The sequence below is a fragment of the Schistocerca nitens genome, chromosome 2, assembly GCF_023898315.1.
Source record: "Schistocerca nitens isolate TAMUIC-IGC-003100 chromosome 2, iqSchNite1.1, whole genome shotgun sequence".
Lineage (NCBI taxonomy): Eukaryota > Metazoa > Arthropoda > Insecta > Orthoptera > Acrididae > Schistocerca > Schistocerca nitens.
The window spans coordinates 57,392,723-57,413,587 of NC_064615.1; the positions used below are offsets into that span (position 1 = coordinate 57,392,723).

The following is a 20,865-nucleotide window of genomic DNA, read 5'->3' on the forward strand; positions in this document are numbered from 1 at the left end:
CACTGCAGGGGAGGGGGAGGAGGTGGGGGACAGGGCTGGGGTGACGAAGAAGTAGGAGGGGGAAAGGATGTAACAGAAGCAAAAGTTGAAGAAAGTGATACTGGATGGAGTGTCTCATATTTTTGCTGAGCCTCAGCATAAGCCAGGTGATCCACGCACTTTTGCTCTTGGCTCTTCCTTTCTCTCTTGAAAGCAGGGCAATCCAGTGAGTGAGGGGAGTGGCAGTCATGACAATTGAACACAGGGGCTTCACTCATGGAGTGGGTGTATACAGTCACCACACAGAGGGTCCGCCATACAGCTGGAAGACAAATGCCTAAAATGCAAGCACTGAAAGCACCTCATGGGTGGTGGGACATACAACTTCATGTCAGATCTGTAGCACATAACCGTGACCTCCTCTGGGAGGGTATCCCCCTTGAAAGCCAGAATGAATGTACCAGTATTGGAGCAGGTGTCTTTGCGACCCTTCTGCACTCGTTGAACGAAATTAACGTCTTAGTGCTCCAGATTAGCCAGGAGTTCCTTACCAGTTTGCAGGATGAGGTCCCTGTGAAAAATCCCTTCCTGGACCATATTTGGAGATTCTCGAGGGGTAATAGATACTAAAACTTGGCCAAGACAATCACAAGCATTAAGAGCTGCAGATTGGGCAGCATAAGAAGGTTCGATCAACAGGGACCACGACTGCATCTTAATGAGAGAGTCCACATCACAAAACTTGTCCTCGATATGCTGCACAAAAAAAAAATGGCTTTGTGGTGATGAATGTGTCCCCATTTGTCCTAGTACAGGCAAGGTAGCGGGAAAGTGTTTCAACCCAAGGTGGCGAGCCTGGTCCTCCTCCCATGGTGTAGCCAGGGAAGGGAAAGCCGCAGGGTCATACAAAGCAGCATTCAATGATCCTTCACTATTCGAAGAAGCCAGGACGTTTGAGAACAGCCAGATGTGTGCAGCTTGGTATGCTTCATGCACCAAGTGTCCGACCTGATACCACCCACTCGGGTCACACTAAAATCAGAAAATTTAGAAGTGGAGGTCTAACTAAAGTGGGGACCTAAATGCCAAAATGGATGAAACAACAGACATACAGAACAAAATTGAAAGCAAGACATGGGTGTGACCCAGCCACAGCAAGGGCCACCTGGCACAACAGCCGTTGCCATGAGTTCCGATGCTCCAAGAAGACAATAGACCAATCCTTGGCATACATGAGTAGGGAGCAGCTCAGGTATCAGTAATGTGATCCCTATGTAGTCGGGAGCTCAGCCAGATGGGTATATAACAGCCCCATCTCACAGACTGGCTACACGTGCTGGTGACCTAGCACGGTGGAGGGGGGCTACAGCGGGGAAGGAAGAGGGGAGAGGAATCCACATTGTAGACATTTGGGAGGGAGTTCTTCCCCAAATGGCTCACACTAAAATCAGAAAAATTTAGAAGTGGAGGTCAACTCAAGTGGGAACCTACATGCCAAAAAGGATGAAAGAACAGACAGATGGAACAAAATTACAAGCAAGACAGGGAAACAAGTGGATAGCCAGGTCGATATAAATCAGAACACAGAGAGGGGAAGGAGGGGGCAACGAGAAAGGAGCAAGGATAGGGAGGGAGGGCAGGGTGAAGGAAATGCAGCCAGTGAAGGAAGAATAGGCCACAATAGCCTCGGGCCTATTCTAACCCCTGGGCCTGCAGTACTCATACCTCAGCCTGCTAGTTACTTATATTCCCTCCGCTGATGTCTGTAGTGCCGTCTGTCAGCACGTGGTGTCAGTTTGGCATCATCACTGGTCCTCCCTTCATGGGAAAAAGCTCCTGGTTATTAAGCCTCTCCCAGCAGCTTGGATGACTTCCTCTTGGCCCTCTCGCCATGAGGAAATCATTTAGACAGTGTCTTTTTAGCCATCACCTTTTGTTTAGTGGTGCTCCCCCACCACTTTGCACTAACTGTGCTCAACCTTTGATGGTCCACCATTTCCTGACAGAATGCCCTTTAAAAAAAAACCATACATTCTCGGTGTTTTTTCCCATCTGAGTTACCGGCCGTTTTAGTGGTCTTCGTGCGGGCTGTTGTCTGTGTTTTACTTTTTATCTGTCATAGCAATATGGCGAAGGCCATTTAATTTTTAGTTCAGGGCCTCCGTTTCTCTATGGTGTATTTTATAGATCTTTCTCCACGTCTCTGTTTTTAGCTGTGTTCTTCCTTCGATTGGAATTAATGTGTAGTGGTTTTTAACTCCTGTCTTTGTCTTCATGTACTACAGTTCTGACATGGGTGTGTATGACCCTAGTTATTTTTGCGTGCTAAAACAAAACAAAAAAACAAGAAAATTAACTGCCCCCACAATGTGTTTGTGGAGCCAGACCGATGGTATCCCACATATTAAAGGAATATCCGCTTCTTTTGGCCCTTTGTGCTAAGTGTGGTCTTCCAGATTCCTTAATTTTAATATTAGCAGATGATTCACAAATAGTTGAACTGGTCCTCAGTTTCCTCCATGAAAGTGATTTTTTATTTCCAGATATAAGGTTTTGCTTTACTCCTGGAGTACAGGCAGGGTGGTTGTGATAGGGACCTCTCTTCATGTCTTCTCGGTCTGCGACCCCATGACCGCTCCCCCAGGGAAAGACCACTCTTTTTTTCTGTTTTTCGATTGGATTTACCCTTTTATGCTTTTTACTGTTTATGTTTTAACTTCATTATTTTAGAATTTGACTCCCCTGCCGGGATCTGTCCACTTTTAATGGACCCTTTTTCACTGTGAGTAACTTCAGAATCACAGGACTGATGACCTCACTGTTTGGTCCTATAAACCCTCTCAATTAACCAATCAATCCGGAGTGTTTTGGGTACCTCTGAAGCACCGTGTTTTTTTTTAATCTTTCATGTAGAAATGAATTCAGGTGTTAATTTAATAAACAAATTTACTGCAATCTGTTCCCCAATAGATACTGCATCATTGATTCAGTCTTTTGATTTCATGCCCAACCACATTTGGACTAGACTCTGGGCTTTACATTTTACATTTGTATTTAGACTAGGCTTCTATATTGTTGTTAGAGCTAGAATCCAATATCATGATTTAGTTTCCATTGTTAATCCACTTACAAAAAAACAGTAGTTAATGCGAACTCGGTAAACAAACAATAATAACCAGCCAACACCTAGTTATTTGCACTCCACATAGTTTGTTTACATCACATGCTGCCCGACGTAGCCACATACCTACATGACCTGAACTTGTCAGAACATGATTCCCGAAGTCAGCGAGGTGGCGCAGTGGTTAGCACACTGGACTCGCATTCGGGAGGACGACGGTTCAATCCCGTCTCCGGCCATCCTGATTTCGGTTTTCCGTGATTTCCCTAAATCGTTTCAGGCAAATGCCGGGATGGTTCCTTTGAAAGGGCACGGCCGATTTCCTTCCCAATCCTTCCCTAACCCGAGCTTGTGCTCCGTCTCTAATGACCTCGTTGTCGACGGGACGTTAAACACAAACCACCACCACCACCCGAAGTCAGTGCGACATCATTTTTGTCATAAATAGTATGTGCCTAGTTAACTATCTCAAAGAAACCTAGTAGAAGTTAAAGAGATGGTTAAAATTTTCTGATATTTAAGTTAAAAGTTAATCAATTACTTGAAAAGTTAACTTTGTTAATTAACCATTAACTGATTAAGTCTTGTGCCAAGCTATGTTTAAGACAATGCCAGTTTCCAGAACATGAAACAAATACACTGGCATTCTAGACTAGTTTCATCATAACCTGATACAGACACACTGTTAAACATTAAATCTGTATACTAATATATCAATTTTTGAAAATGTAATGTAATTGGATAGATAAAAAAGCCACTCATACAGCGGTGGCAGGAGAACACACATGTAAATGTATTAAAATTTGCAAACTTTTGGAGACAGTGGCTCCTTCTGGGAGAAGGGTTAAAGGGGAAGGAAGAGGGGTGAAGGAAAAGGATCGATGGGGTTTAGGAAATGCTTAGTGTTGGGAAAGTCGTCCAGAGCCCAAAGTCAGAGGAGACTTACCAAGTGGGATGAGAAGGAAAGATTGATTGTTGGGGGCTGCACCAGGCGAGATTTGAAATTCTCGTCCTGTGCAGTCCTCAACAATCATTCTTTCCATCTCATGTCATTCTTTCCATCTTATGTCATTCTTTCCATCTCATGTCATTCTTCTCATTCTATAAGTCTTCTCTGACCTAGGGTTCTTGGGAATTTTTCTAAACTTCACCAGTACTTTTCCTTCACTCCTCTTCCTTTACCTTCAGTCCTCATGCTGGAGGAGCCACTGGTTCCAAATACCTTTGTATGTGTTGTCTCCTACCACTACCTGGTTATTAAATTTTTTATCTGTCCAGTTACATTATAATAACCACATAGTAAGATACCAGTACAAAAGCCTCAAGAAATTCCAAGACTTAGAAATAAAAACTTTGCTATTGTGTATCCCAGTAAAAGAACAAAGTAGTTACGGCACCAATGAAGTTTGTTAATCATTGAGTTGATAATTGAGGTACTAAATCATTATGCACAGGTGTGATGTGTGTGTGTGTGTGTGTGTGTGTGTGTGTGTGTGTGTGTGTGTGTGTCATCAGTAGTGCCTGGATTTTTATGTGATTACATATTTTTTTCCTTTGCTCCGATGCATGTGAAAAGTGCAAATGTTCGCGGATTATGCAGAATGAAGTTTAACTTTGCAGCTGAATTATGTTGCCATAATTGGTACAGTTTATTTTATTGTTAAATATTTTTACATGTTTCACCCGAGTTACATATTTTAATTTGGTTACATAAAATCACACATTATTGCTTTGTTATCAGGATTACCTTCTGAATTAAGATCTAATGTTACTGTGGACAACACTTACACTACTGATAGGGAGATCGTTTTATGTAAAGTATGTAGTAAGCGGATAGTGCTCTATGAAGTCTTAAGATGAGCAACATATACGTAGTGATACTCTTACAAATAATAGAGCAGTGTAATCCTCTAAGAAGCAAACATTATTAACGCAGATGCAAAAAACTCCAAACTCCATGAATGAATGTTTCCCTTATATATGATCTGTGGTGGTTGCTGCGAATATTGCTACATACAAACTTAAAGTGCCTCAATATCGTATAGTTTCTATGAAAGTACTGGAGATAACAGTATCAGAGATGGATCAACATTAAAGGAAAAACTAATTAGATTTTTGGTGCTAGGAGGTTCCACAGAGTTTGTGGTGCGACATAATTAACCACCGCACTTGACAACACGCTATGTGATCAAAAGTATCCGACTCCTGGCTGCTTACAAGTTCGTGGTGCCCTCCATTGGTAATGCTGCAGTTCAATATGGTGTTGGCCCACACTTAGCCTTGACGACAGCTTCCCCTCTAGCAGGAATATGTTCAATCAGGTGCTGGAAGGATTCTTGGCGGAATGGCAGCCCATTCTTCATGGAGTGCTGCACTGAGGAGAGGTATCGATGTCGGTCAGTGAGACCTGGCACAAAGTCGGTGTTCCAAAACATGCCAAAGGTGTTCTGTAGGATTCAGGTCAGGACTCTGTGCGGGCCAGTCTATTACAGAAATGTTATTGTCGTGTAACCAGTCCGTCTCAGGCCGTGCATTATGAACAGGTGATCAGTCGTGTTGAAAGATGGAATCGCCACCCCTGATTTGCTCTTCAACAGTGGGAAGCAAGAAGGTGCTTAAAACATCAATGTAGGCTTGTACTGTGATAGTGCAATGCAAAACAACAAGAGGTGCAAGGCCCCTCCATGAAAAACACGATCTCTCCATAACACCACCGCCTCCAAATTTTACTGTTGGCACTACACACGCTGCCAGATGATGTTCACTGGGCATTCAACATACCCACACCCTGCCATCGGATCGCCACATTGTGTGCAGTGATTCGCTACTCCACACAACATTTTTCTACTGTTCAGTCGTCCAATGTTTACACTCCTTACACCAAGCGAGGTGTCATTTGGCATTTACTGGCGTGGTGTGTGACTTATGAGCAGCCGCTTGACCACGAAATCCAAGTTTTCTCACCTCCCGCATAACTGTCATAGTACTTGCAGTGGATCCTGATGCAGTTTGGAATTCCTGAGTGATGGTCTGGATAGATGGCTGCCTATTACACATTATGACCGTCTTCAACTGTTGGCAGTGTCTGTCAGTCAGCAGACAAGGTTGGCCTGTACACTTTTGTGCTGTATGTGTCCCGTCACGTTCCCGCTTCACTATCACATGGGAAACAGTGGACATAGGGCTGTTTAAGAGTGTGGAAATCTCACATACAGACGTATTACACAAGTGATACCCAGCCACCTGACGATGTTCGAAGTCCACGAGTTCAGCGGAGCTCCCCATTCTGCTCTCTCACGATGTCTAATGACTACTGAGGTCACTGATATGGAGTACCTGGCAGTAGGTGGCAGCACAATGCACCTAATATGAAAAACGTATGTTTTTGAGGGTGTCCGGATACTTTTGATCACATGGTGTATGTAAATTTTTCTTTGGCAATTTCATTGTTGGCAAACTTGATGATGAAGAACCCGCAAAGCCACTGTTGACTTGCTGCCAAGTCAAATCATTCAGAAGTGGAATGAATTGTGAGTGACAGTCTAAAGTACTATGGTTTCGCTGAATTCAAGAACAAAATGTTCTTATTATGTATTTGGATGCCGCAGTCTGCATGCTGATAGCGGCAACTACCCTACATGTATTTCATTTGCATTTAATCCACATCACCTGTCGTCCCTGCCGAAGAAGTGTGCTGTAGCTACATAATGTGTCATCCTATAAAGAATTGCTACTGAATTTAGCATTGCCACCTGAGTCTGTCCTAATGAGGTATGGTACATGGATTGAAGCTACTGTGTTTTATAATGAAAAGTTTTGAATCCTGAAATCTGCGACTCGTTCTCTTCCGGAAAATCTCAGTACAAGAGGCACAAAATGCTTCTACTGAACCTACAGTTGAATATGCACTGGAGTGCATCCATAGCTTTTTGGCTTCCTTGCCTGCAGCATTAATGCATTAGAATCTGTTGGGTTTCCTTTGTAAAAATGGTTATGAATGTCAAATGCAAGTGGACTGACAAGAAAACTTTGCACATGTCATTACAGGGTTGGATACCCTTCGTTATGTGTAGCTTGCACCAGTCCTAATGCAACACACACTGCCAAAGGTGGCAGCGCCACATGCAACACACTTGTAGCAGTGTATTTGTTCCCTTGTTATTTTAAGACTTTTATTTAAAGATCTTCTTGATTTTCTGTGATTGAATATAATTCTATAAGGACTGCATATTGTTTTGTATATATGTTATAACATTCAATTTTATCTGTTTGTAACACAGAGGTGCTTCTACCTTGAACAAAAAAAAGGAGCAAGTCTGTACAGTTACATTGTAACTGTGTGGCAGCATTTTGGGTCCCGGAATTTTTGTGAAGAGATAAGGATTCACGTGCCCTCAATTTTTTTGCATTGTATTGTTTCTTAATGTGTTGTAAGCATAACACAGATATAGCCGAGGTATGTCAAAGATGATAGCATGGTGCGCCACAGAAGGGTATATGACAGTTGTACTGCTAGGGTGTCACAGGATATGCAGGCCACAAGAGACAGCTTACTGTCACTCATCCAGTATGATGGTTTCAGTGTGCATGGAGCAGCAGCCAGGTCTGGTCTTCAAAGTTGTGTGCCTAGAACTGGATGAAGTCATGGAGCACGGCAAGGGTAATTGGCTGGCTTCAAGGGTTGGGAGTAGGAAGGTGTCATTACCTCAGAAAGACAATGTGTTAGTTGACACTGGTATGGAATGTACGTTCTTAAACACCATCCGACTGAAGAATGAGACCAGTTTTGTTGGAGGTTTGCAAACTGTTCACAGCTGCTAATGGGATGCTCTGAGCCCATAGAGCTGCTAATACAGAAGTCCTCTCTGATACTCAAAAAATAGGCATGCCTTCACTAAATTTAATGTATACTGTTACTGGCACCATATCATCTCTTCAGATGAATCAGTATTTAGATCTTCGAATGAGAGTCCAGTGATGGTCTACAGACTACTGGGAGCATTTTACAACCGACAGTATGTGGCATAGCATTCGTTTGTTGGCTGCATCACAGCCTCATGCTGGGGGCAAATGTCATCAGGTAAGGTGGGGACACTTCATTAACTTTATGGTCATCTCACTGTGGCTCAGTGTGATGAACATCATGAAACCTACTATTGTGCCAAGTGTGGAGATGCTCTATCCCCAGGGAGTGATGCAGTTTCATATGATCACTCACTGGTTCACATGAGTTGAACCATTCAGCAGTGGTTCTTGCAATAGGGTGACATAGGCATGATTTGACTGGCTTGCTCAAGTGCCAGTCTGGAATCCCATTGGAAGTTTGGGGCAAAATGAAGTGTCACATGATCTTAAACTGACTGAAACTAGGTCCACACACAGCTGAAAAACGTTTGGATGTGTAGGAGAGTCTAGTGGACAGACAGATATATTCCTAGAAGCTGATCGTCTCCATGCTTCGTCGGATGATCAGGTAATTGATACCAATTGTGGTGGGCCTCACGCTAGCCTCAGTCCTGTTGCGAACTTTTGTCACCTCACATTACTCCACTTCATATTACAACATTTGATATAACTGTATATTTGGGATTTGGAAATCTACATGAAATCATTGTACTTCAAATTATATTTGTAAAATACATGCTGTTTAACACTTAAGACATGTAAATTTGGGAAAAGCACAAACAAATGAATTTGAATGTCCTAATAGCAAACTGTTGGAGAAAACTAATAATACAGACTGATATAATATTCTCTTCCATATTGTCTCTCAAACATTGTCTGGGATTATTGTGAAAAAGAAGTGCAACCAGGGCTTTACAAAAGTTCTTTTTCAAGTTTTCTTCAGGAATGCAAGGAGAGTGTTCCATGTAGTGTGCCCATTTTTGTATGTTAGTCTGCAGAGAAACGACAACTGCAGAATAAGCATTCAGTGTTCTTCAGACGGTGCATCTGAAGCCTTGTCCTTAAAATTTGGATCAGACTCTGAATGACTGGAAGATTATTTGTCCTGTATTTTTCTCTTTTTCATTTTCAAAAACAAAACCTTCACTACTGTGTCCTTTGATTCTGCTGGAGGTTTCTTCTCTTGGAACTGTTTCAAACATTACTTTTAACCTCAGGGCACCAGCAGTGTGTTTATCCCAGTATTATTTATCTTACATTTAATTGACAACACAGCATGCTGAAACTTGTGGCAGTAGGTAGTGGCACCTTGAAGAAGATAAGCAAAATATTGGAATATTGGCATGTCTACCTGTCACATTATGTGGGTTCTGTATGGAGATAAAACTCACCAGTATCGTATATGACACGTGGGAACTGAAGAGGTTGTGGAGATGATGATAGCTACCTCACAGATTCAGACTGTGCCTCATTTTAATAGAGCTGGTGCCTCTTGATATGGCTTGATGATTTTGGTAGCTGGTCGGATACCATTGAGACCACATTTACTCCATTGGTGCATCTTATATTTCAGACTTCTGGTGTATTCGAAAGTCATTGCCTCTAAGTAAATGCAAGTTACATGGGAAGAATCTAGTTTCCCAGGAGCTGTTTACAGCATTTTCTGTTGTTACTGCTCTCGAGTAGACCACTCCAGATAATCACATAACCAAAATGAGGTTATTACTTCATCTGGGTTAACATTTCATAAATAAAAGACTACGTTGTGAAGAATATAGTCATATAATTGTTACAGTAACTACTAAACTTTGGAAATTAAAGCCGTACAAGGGCACATACATTCAAAAAACTTGGAAATCAGTACTTTTAAGCTCCGGGATTTCTAACAATGTCCAACTCCATAACGATCTTACTTTTAACTGCCCTATTCCTCAGGCACTGCGAAAAAAACGTTCAGGTAACGTCCCAACAGAGCTGAGCATGTAATTTAGTCAGAATCTAGTCCCACATTGGCAAACTCTCCCATAATAGACACCTTCCTGTATATCCAAAATCATTTCAAGTAATGATAGTATCATTTGGGTAAATTAAAAACAACCTCAGATCAAAACGTAACCACCTCCTCAAATTAAATTCTAATAGTAGTAAGGCAAAGCAAGTGCATTGTCATATGGCATCTGTAGTTTCATATCTACAGACCACCGAAATTTCTGAGCTCTTTGCCATTGAAAATTAGGGAGAAAAGAACCATATTTCCATTGAAAAATCAAAATCTAAACCTGTCTTGTAAATTGGAAAATCATACTACTTCATATCCACTTACCTCTTTCAGAGCATATACACACCCATCCAGATTTTAATAAACAATATTATGAAAAGGAAAGTTGTTACTCACCATATAGTGGAGATGCTGAGTCACAGGTAGGCACAACAAAAAGACTTATCACAAATAAAGCTTTCGACCATTAAGGCCTTCGTCGGTATCATCATCAACAACAAAAACAACAGCGCGCGCGCACTCACACACACACACACACACACACACACACACACACACACACACACACACACAAACTGCAGTCTAAGGCAACTGAAACCACACCGCAAGCAGCAGCTGCACACACAAAGTGCGTCTGTCGTCTATTGTTGATGAAGGCCTTAAAAGCTGTATTTGTGACGGTCTTTTTGTTGTGCCTAGCTGTGACTCAGCATCTCCCCTATATGGTAAGTTGCAACTTTCCTTTTCCTAATATTGTTACATTCCATCCTAGATTTTCCATTGTCAGATTTTAGTAAATATCATCTGACAAACTCAGGTGTCTTACTCAGATCCGTTACATTGATAGTTGAAATTAGTTTCCCCAACACATTTGTAATTTTATTTAGAGACCAATTTATGCACTCATCATTAAACATTCATTCTCTCTTACACAATGTTATGTTAATGATTATTTCTGCTGCATGTGCTTTCTCATTCTGCTGTTAGTTCTGTGAATAGTTTTATGCACGCAAACAAAGCTTTCTATTCGGCAACTTAATTTGGACCTGATTGTTTTCGAAATTGAGAGTGATAATAAGTGTTAGTGTTTCCAAATAAAAGGGCAAATGGTTTTCTGTTGAGCTTGGTGCTTACATTTGAGTATATAATTTGGAAAAAAAAGTATCAGTACTAGTTTCTTCTTGAACAATTAGTAGATTGATAACTCGCTTCTACTTCTGAAATTGTAAAAGGTAATGTTTGCTAGAAGTTGCATTGATTTAAAGTCACTCATTCCTAAAAATAATGATATTCTCTCAATCCTATAAAACAAATGCCCTTAAAATAACTTGGATGCATTTTGTTTAAAATTTTATGAGTTTTGTGATATAGTTTTTGCAAGTTCATACCACAAAAAGACAGTAAATAATATGCACCAGTGATGAACTCAAGACAAGAGAAGTCACCACAGAAAGGCCATTGGAAACTACCACAATGGGGACCAAAAAAAAAAAAAAAAAAATTGCCAGATGGGGGAACCGAACTCTTGAGTCACCGAATAACAACTAGGCACTTTGACCATGAAGTACTGCACAGCGATGTTAACACTTTCTTGAGACTTGATGTAATGCTGCAGTCATATCAATATGTATTTCGTGATTACTGTCGACATCCTATGTTTCTGTGTTTAATGTTTAATTGGTATTAATTTCTAATGTACATCTCTCTTGTGTGATATCACCTTGCTGTTATAAACCAAGATCTGCGTTAACTGGGCAAAAGTGCTGTCGCATTTTGTGATGTAGCTGCTGAGAATTCCTGATAGGGAACTTAGCAATTTTCTGTGCAGACTGTTATGGTTTGTCGTGTTCCTGGTACATTTAAGTGCTTACTGAGATAATAAAGTAGGTTGTGGTGTGATTCACAAGTTAATTTCAGTAAAAATGGTTTTTTATTAAATTTTTAGTAATGAAATATTTGTCGTACATATTTTGTATTTTGATGATAAACGAAAATTCATTCTCTAGTCATCAGGTCACTATCCATCATTGTATGGATAGTATAGTTGGCATATGTGTATGGCACAATAATTACCTTTGTCACTGTCTTGTTTCAAAGGAAACTTCCTTAAATGTTAAGGTCAGTCAGACTAACTTGTCTCTGATATGCTTTATTCTTAAACTATTATCGTAAAATTTATAAAATAATGTGCTAGGTACTTTCCAGTTTTGCTAGGTACTTTCCAGTTTTGCTTGGTACTTTCCAGTTTTGCTTGGTACTTTCCAGTTTTGCTTGGTACTTTCCAGTTTTGCTTGGTACTTTCCAGTTTTGCTTGGTACTTTCCAGTTTTGCTTGGTACTTTCTGGTTTTGCAGTGAACTATGTACTTCTATGTATAGATGATTTAAAACACCTGTCATACTTGTATTGAATAATTGGAATTGTTCATCTGTATAATAATTTGTGTAAAGTTCAGTAGAGTGCATACAAGAAAATAATTACTTGTCCATATTTGTTTTCAGAACAGAATGATAACATTAATTCACAATATGGGAGGAAGCATAAGAAAAGATATGGTTGCTAAAGTGACACACCTAATAGCTAATAATTGTGGAGGAGAGAAGTATCGTTATGCTGTAACTTTCAGGGTCCCAATCATGTCTGATACATGGGTCTACAAATGCTGGGAACAGAGGGATAAAGTAGGATTTTCTGCAGTATCCGATGAAATGGTATGTTTATGGTTTCATTTTACCTATTAACATTGTTTTAGTATGTGTGTTGTACATGTGGCTATTTAAATTTTTATGCATGGTTAATAAGTACAGGAGACTGGATTTTTTAATCACTGCACAGCACTTTGAAAAATCGCTTTACTCTATGAACTACAGTTTGTTTGATTGGCAACTACAGATATTTTAGAATACAAATTTTATTTATTTTTGGTGCAGTCATTGTTGGTTTTAATATTGAAGTCATCTAAAAATCGGCAATTCTCAAATTACAAACAGAAGTTTTATTTCTCTCTATGCAGAATACCTTTTGTCTTCATTTGGTGATAATTTTCTATGCTGTATTGATTCATAATATTAAAATACTTTCTTCTATCATCTTGTGCCATGTTTTGAACTGCAATGAATAATCTGTGATCTTGGGTTATTAGTACAGCAGTCAATCTGAAGGACAACAGTCTCACAAACTAACAAAATGGACATATGAAGTTTTATTTTAGATAAATGTCTAAATATAGGTGAGATTGTGTTATGGGAGTGCACTTTTATAATTTTATTACTATCGTAATTTAAATTTGTGAATATTTTTCATTGTCTAAAATGAGATTTCCCATTTCCGTGCTATCGAAACTGGTACCCTGTCTATTATCCAGTACTTCAACTTTAATTTCATCATTGTTGCAAAACTCCAGGCTCACAGGTACTGTTCTAGTGCCACAGACAATAAAAATGACTACAACAATTGTTCATTAACTGTACAGCAAACACTTAAGTTGCAATAGATATTTTGTTTCACATTAATCATGCAACTGCTACAGACTTTGATATATGAAGTAGTAACTGAGGACCAACGATGTCAGTAGTTATAAACAAAAATATTGGGCTTATTACTTTTCTCAATATTATGTTAAGGATGTATCAGTAGTTCTCTCTCATTGCAAATATATATGTGCAAGTGCAAGACCAACAAACCTATTCACAACCATGTAAATGCAGTCTTTCTTTCTTTATCATAGCTGGTGCAACTTAACCTGTATAAAACATATGTAGCCTTAGTAATTCACAAAAGATTTATTACCCCCTAGTTCAGAGAATCTGTTCCACCCATAATTCTAAATGGCACAGAAATAATAGTTTCTTTTTCTTCAAAGAACTTTGAGATAATTCTGGACCATCACTTATACTGGACTGAACACACAACTGGAGTCTGTAAGAAAGTGTCAGACTCACTCTGTTCGCTATAGAAATACCAAAAATTATTTTCTCTTGAACTGTTTCTTAACTTGCAGAGTTACTAATACTCGCCAGTCTTGATTATGGCGATACTGTTCTCCAAGGACTTTTGTAAGAGCTCGTGGCGGCTGGCACTGATGATGAATGCTTGTGTATGATACATTTGTGACGCATGCTGTTTCGACCATATCATTTCTTCCTACAAACAATTATCACGACTACATGCCAATAAGCATAGAGATTATCATACCCTGTGTTTGCTGTATTGTCTTCTCAATCATTGACACTCTCTTATTTACCTTCAACCCCTACTATTTGAGCAGCAGAACATAAATACTCATTCTCAACTAAGTAAAATCCTCTCTGTACCAGTACATAACAGCCATGATCTCTTAAAAACACTGCATCAGGAATCCAACTCTGGTAAAATTTTCCTCAAAATATCAGAGAAATTAAAATTCTTTCAGACATCCAAAGATAGATAATGTTCCACCTTCTGTCACAATAGCTGTCTCTGATAGATACTTACTTGCAGCTTATTCATATCAACCGTCTCTCTCCCTTCATCACTTTTCTGTCCCCTTATCTACAGAGTTCTCTATTGATATTCTGTTCTTGTTACTTTCATTTCATTCTTCTCCACTTTCATTATACTTCCACTTCTGATGGTGCTAAACATGGCTTCAAATGTAACAAACCAACCATCATCATTCTTAATGTCTTCTTCTTCTTCTTCTTCTTCTTTGGAATGGGCTAGCTAAGGACCACAATATTCAACTTTTCAGCCTGGAGAGGGACTTGATGTTTGACCAGTAATTCTGCATTCTGTGGCTATGTTTCTCCTTTCTCTCCTTTGTCCAAAGGGTGCTGGTCTTTTTAGGGGTGATCTGTCCTGAAATCTCTTTTCTTTTAGTATCCTTCTGAGAAGTGCTCGGTTTCTAATGTCACTTTCAGTTATGTTCCGTTCCTGGATGTCTTTCTTGACTTCTATCAGCCAGGGTGTTACTGTCTTCCTGCTCTTCCAGCAGTTGGAAAAGTCGGTTGGTCAGTCTTGTTTGGTCCATCCTTGTGATATGTCCATAGAAAGACACACACCTCTTCCTGGCTGCATCTGCAATTCTCTCGGTATGTTTGTCTTCTATACTCACCATCTGTTTTGATCGGTCCCAGAATTTTTCTCAGGGTCTTCCTCTCCTGAATCTGCCAAGCCTTTCATGTTCAGATTCAAGCATTCTGAGGTACATAGGGCTTCAGGGCAGATAACTGTTTGGTAATGTTTTAGTTTGGAATTGTGAAATAGGCATTTCTTATTATAGACATTCTTGGTTAATCGATATGCTAATTGTAACTTAATAATCTGAGTTGTTAATGCTGTTCCTTCTGATAGATTAGGTTCCAAAAATTCTCCTAGATACTTGAATCTGTCAGCTATCTCAATTTGACCTTGTTCCAGCTGTAGTTCACTGGGAGTATCATTGATGTTGGTGAGGTATTTTGTCTTTTCTAGTGACAGTTAAGTCCTACCCTGGCAGCCTGTAGTTTGAGCATATTGAGCTGCTTTACTGCTACTTCCACCAAGCTTGCTATAAGTGCCAGATCATCTGTGAAAGCTAAACAGTCGACTACTAGTCCCTTCCGTCGGTGTCCCAGGTAAATACAGCTCGGTGTATTTTGTACTTCCATTTCTTTTCGCCACTCTCTGATCACCTTGTCCAGTGGGCAGTTGAAGAGAAGAGAAGAGACGAGACGAGAGTCCCTCTCTCTGTCTAACTCCTGTCCTTATCTCAAAGCTTTCTGAAAGTGTTCCCCTGAACTTTACTCGTGAGCTAGTGTTACTCAGGATTTTCGGATAAGGCTGTGGGTTTTCTGGTCCAGGCCCATTTCCTGCAAAATTCTCATAAGAGTATGTCTGTCGATTGAATCATATGCTTTCTTGAAGTCAACAAAAGTAACTATGTATTGTTTATTTGCTAGTTTAATTTGACGTAATACTGACTTCAAGTTAAGGATCTGCAGCACAAGAATGTCCTTTTCTAAAACCACGCTGATAACCTCAGTGTTTTGGGTCCAATTGAGGTTTGGCTCTGTTCAATAATGCATTAGATAATACCTTATAGTTGACTGGTATCAATGAGATCCCTCCATAATTGTTGATGTCAGTCAAATCACCCTTCTTTTGTAAGGGGTGGATCAGAGCAGATGTCCAGTCATCTGGTAACTTCTCACAATCCCAAATGTTCCATAGGACCTCGGTCAACTTGCTGATTGCTTTGTCTCTAGCCTGCTTCCACAGCTCTGCAACTATAGTGTCTTCTCCTGGTGCTTTATTATTCTTCAGGGACCTTCTGTTGGAGGATGAGAGTTTGGTTTCTGGAACTGTCTTGATAGATAAAGAAGGTTTTAGGGGACTCAGTTGAGGAGATTCTCAAAATATTTGGCCAATATGCAGCAGTTGTCTTTGTCATTATAGGCTATGTTTCCATGTGGTCCTCTGAAGTGTAAGCTAGGTGGGGCATAGCTTCTAAGGTTTCGCTTGAAAGTTTGGTAAACATTTCTAGTGTTATTCTTCTTAAAATCTTCATCTAATTGAATCAATTGGTCCTGAGTATACTGACGTTTAACCTGCCTGATGGTTTTGTCAGTTTGCCGGTGCTGTTCTATGAATGCCCTCTATTATTATTATTATTATTATTATTATTATTATTATTAATGTAAATTATTATTATTGTGATCATTACATAATATTTTTTGTTATGTGTTGTTCCTAATCAGTGTAAGAGAGAGTCTTTAAAACCCTAATCTGGTCAGGTTAAATAAGCAGTAAATAAATAAATTAGCAGTGAAGACAAAATGCTATAAAGTTTGCTTAGTTCATTGAGAGACTTGTGTCGTGGTCACAGGAGTGTGCGTTCGGGTGTTTGTGTGTGAATGTGTGTAGTATTGCTAGAAAAAGATCTAGTGCTCAAAAGCTAGTGTGAATACTGTTTCTGTTATGTGTTTCTGTGCTCCATACATCAATCAGGTATAGGTGAGTGGTTGCCTCTCCCTTATTTTATGCATTGCTCCATTTAGGCTTTTCCATTAATGTTATGCATTACATAATTAGGAAGCTTATAATGAGCTATGTCTTCTAGAGCTTTAGATAATGCTAGTTAAAGGCAAATGGGCCTTTAGTCAGAGGGTTCTTTGGCAGATTCCAATTTGGGTAATGGTTTTGTGAAACCCTGCTTCCAGGCTGTTGTGAAGATGCCGGAGGTCAGAGAATAGTTAATAAGTCCGTCATTTTGGGCAGCAGAGGATCAGTGAAACAATTGATTGTTTGCACTTTTATATTGTTGTGCCCAGCAGCTGCTGAACGAATTTGTGCATTTGACTTCCAGGCGATCAGACAAGCCAGGTGCAGGGATCTGATCTGTGCGAATTACTCTACTTTGAGATTTGGTTGTGACTGTATCATAAATGTATGTGTGTCTGCTGTAAGGTGAGTTGGTCTGGGTGGAAGCAGTATAAGGTTTTAGATAGAAAGAATATGCCTGAGTTTTGGTACATTAGGACAGCTGTTTGGAAAATTTATATTCATATCTCTGGCTAAAAATGTGTCCATATAAAGATTGAGGACCTGAGAGTGTGGATTTAAAGGTCGAAAGCTGTCCAGTTGTGGGTGGATTGTTTATCATAAAGATAAGGCACTTGAACTGTAAACCGTTAACCTCACTGTGGTAAGTGGTTTGTGTGCATCAACAATGCATATAGCCATACTTTATTTATATATTTCATTTCATGTTTCCTAGATCCTGGTAGCGAGTGAATCACAAGGATATAGAACATGTCAGATTCTACATAGTTCAAATATAACTTGTATAAATACAATAAAAAGATACAATGCAAATAAAAATCAACTGAACAGCACAACCAATTAACAAAAAATTGTGTTTCACGTGTTAAGGATGAGTAATATATTTTTGATATGGAATGTGTCAGATTGCACACAGTTGAAATATATCTTACATAAATAAAAGATACAATGTAAGTAAGATATCAGTTAAACAGCAGCACATTTTGTTATCAGAACATTTTTGTTTCACATGTTAAAGATGTGTAATATATACAGGAGTCAAGATAAACTAAATATTCCAAAGGAAATACAGGAATACCGATAAATAATTGTCCTATGCCTATGATAGTACTCAAAATAAAATTAATTATATACTAAAAACAAAGATGATGTGACTTACCAAACGAAAGTGCTGGCAGATCGATAGACACACAAACAAACACAAACATACACACAAAATTCAAGCTAGCACAACAAATGGTTGCTTCATCAGGAAAGAGGGAAGGAGAGGGAAAGACAAAAGGATGTGGGTTTTAAGGGAGAGGGTAAGGAGTCGTTCCAATCCTGGGAGTGGAAAGACTTACCTTAGGGGGAAAAAAGGACAGGTATACACCCGCTCACACGCACGCACACGCACACACACACACACACACACACACACACACATCCATAGACACAAGCTTTAGCTTGTGTGTGTGTGTGTGTGTGTGTGTGTGTGTGTGTGTGTGTGTGTGTGTGCTCGCGCTCGCTAGTGTATACCTGTCCTTTTTTTTCCCCCTAAGGTAAGTCTTTCCGCTCCCGGGATTGGAATGACTCCTTACCCTCTCCCTTAAAACCCACATCCTTTAGTCTTTCCCTCTCCTTCCCTCTTTCCTGATGAAGCAACCATTTGTTGCGCTAGCTTGAATTTTGTGTGTATGTTTGTGTTTGTTCGTGTGTGTATCAATCTGCCAGCACTTTCGTTTGGTAAGTCACATCATCTTTGTTTTTAGATATATTTTTCCCACGTGGAATGTTTCCCTCTATTATATTCATAATTATATACTAAGTTTACAACACATACAAATTTAGTGATTATATACATTTTCCTTCGCATATTCATCAACCGTATAAAAAGATTTCTCTATCAGGTACCCCTTGAGAGTTTGTTTGAATGCTGGCAATCTTTTGTGAAGGCATTTGATGTGTGGTGGGAGATCATTAAACAGCTTAATGCTGGAGTAATAAGCTCCTTTTTGAACCATTGTGAGGCTTTTCAGTTCAATGTGCAGACTGTTATTGGTTCTTGTGTTATAGTCATGAAATTGGCTGTTATCTTTGTTGATAGAAGGGATTTTACAGACAAAGGTCAACAAGGAAAAGATATATTGTGAGGAGGTGGTAAGGATCCCCATCTTTCGAGACAAGGGCCTGCAAGAGTGCCTGTGATGAACACCACTCGTCATTCTAACGCCTTTTTTTTGTGCAGTGAAAATTTTCTTTGCGAGAGGTTGGTTCCCCAGAATATAATAGCATATGACATTAATGAATGAAAATAGCCAAATATGAAGCCTTAATGATGTCTACTTCAGCCACTGAAGCAATAACCCATAGTGCAAATATTGCTAAGTGTTTTATAAAGATGAAGAATATGTACCAATCAGTTATGTTTGCTGTCTATATAAGTACCCAGGAATTTTGTAACCTCAGCTTTTTGTATTTCTTGATCTCTGCACTTAATTTCTTCCAGATTTCTTTCTGGAGTATGGAATCTCATATAAAGGGTTTTATCTGCATTGAGTGAGATACCATGTGAAGAAAACCAGTTCACAATATAATTGAAAACTTTATTCGTAGTTTGTTCAAGATTGTTGTCTGTGAAATAGTCAGTTAGAATTGTAGTGTCATCTGCGAAAGAGTAAATTTACTGTTTGTGTCAGAACAAAGTTGGACATCATAAATGAAGATGAGAAAAAGCAGTAGACCCAAAACGGAGCCTTGTGGCACACCACAACTTACTGAGCCCCACTCAGATGAGGCAGATTCTCTGGATGAGCCATTCAGCATTACAGTGTGCTTTCGGTCTCTTAGGTATGATTGGAGCAATGAACCAACGGTACCACCCAAACCATAATATTCTGCCTTTTTCAAAAGGATTAGATGGTTTACGCAATCAAAGGCTTCTGAGAGGTCACAAAAAATGCCTACCGGAGAAATTTTTTTGTTCATGGCTTCCAGAACTTGATTGGTGAAACAGAATACAGCTCGTTCTGTAGAAAGACCAGCACGAAATCCAAACTGACTCTTGTTTAGGATATTGTGGAAGCTAATATGATTGACAATCAACCTGTGTATGAGTTTATCAAGAATTTTTGAAAAGATGGTTAAGAGTGAGGTTGGGTGATAGTTTGTAACATTGTTTTTCTCACCTATTTTAAAGAGTGATATCACTACAGCTATTTTTAGCCTGTCGGGGACTTTTCCTTCTTGCAGAGATGTATAAGACTGGACTTAGCAATATTTCACTATTTTACAGGAAATATTTTTCACACCAACAGACTTTTTATTTTTTAATGAGGTAATAATTCTTTCAATCTCTTTTACTGTTACATGAGGTAAGGATAATTGTGGGGGTCTATTACTGGTTGCTTTCTGTAGAAGAGCCAATGACTCATCCACAGAACCTTTACAGCCTGTCTTCTCTGTTGCTGACAAAAAGTGCCTGTTGAAGATTTCTGCAACCATTTCAGGTTTCTTTACAATATTGGTGCCTTGTTTAATTTCAGTGGGTCTCCTGCCCCCCCCCCCCCCCCCTTTTTTGCCAGTTTCCTGCTATATTACATTCCAAATTGATTTTATTTTGTTGTCAGACTTCTCAATTTCAGACTTAATGCACATAGTTTTTGACTTACTTATCACCTTCTTTAGGATGCTACAATAAAGGTTGTAGTGCTGACATTTCTTTGGATCATTACAAGTTCTGAGGGAATAATACAACTCCTCTTTGTTACTCAGGATTTTTTTATTCCTACAGTGATCCATGACTTATTGAACAGTGCTTACTAGACTGTTTCTAATTATTTTTTTGGGAAATGTGGCTTCAA

The 20,865-nt window shown here is 39.4% G+C and overlaps 1 protein-coding gene across 6 annotated transcripts in view; it reads left to right on the forward strand.

Annotated features, from left to right (window-relative positions):
* The window catches only part of LOC126235716 (protein ECT2), a 236,580-nt gene that overhangs the window by 72,396 nt on the left and 143,319 nt on the right, over positions 1–20,865 (forward strand). For 5 of the 6 annotated variants that reach the window (XM_049944486.1, XM_049944482.1, XM_049944483.1 and 2 more), the window contains exon 5: positions 12,505–12,714. The exons of the other annotated variant lie outside the window; for it this stretch is intronic. In XM_049944486.1, coding sequence (XP_049800443.1) covers positions 12,505–12,714 — 210 coding nt within the window. The remainder of the gene's footprint in view (positions 1–12,504; positions 12,715–20,865) is intronic. 6 annotated transcript variants of the gene reach the window in all.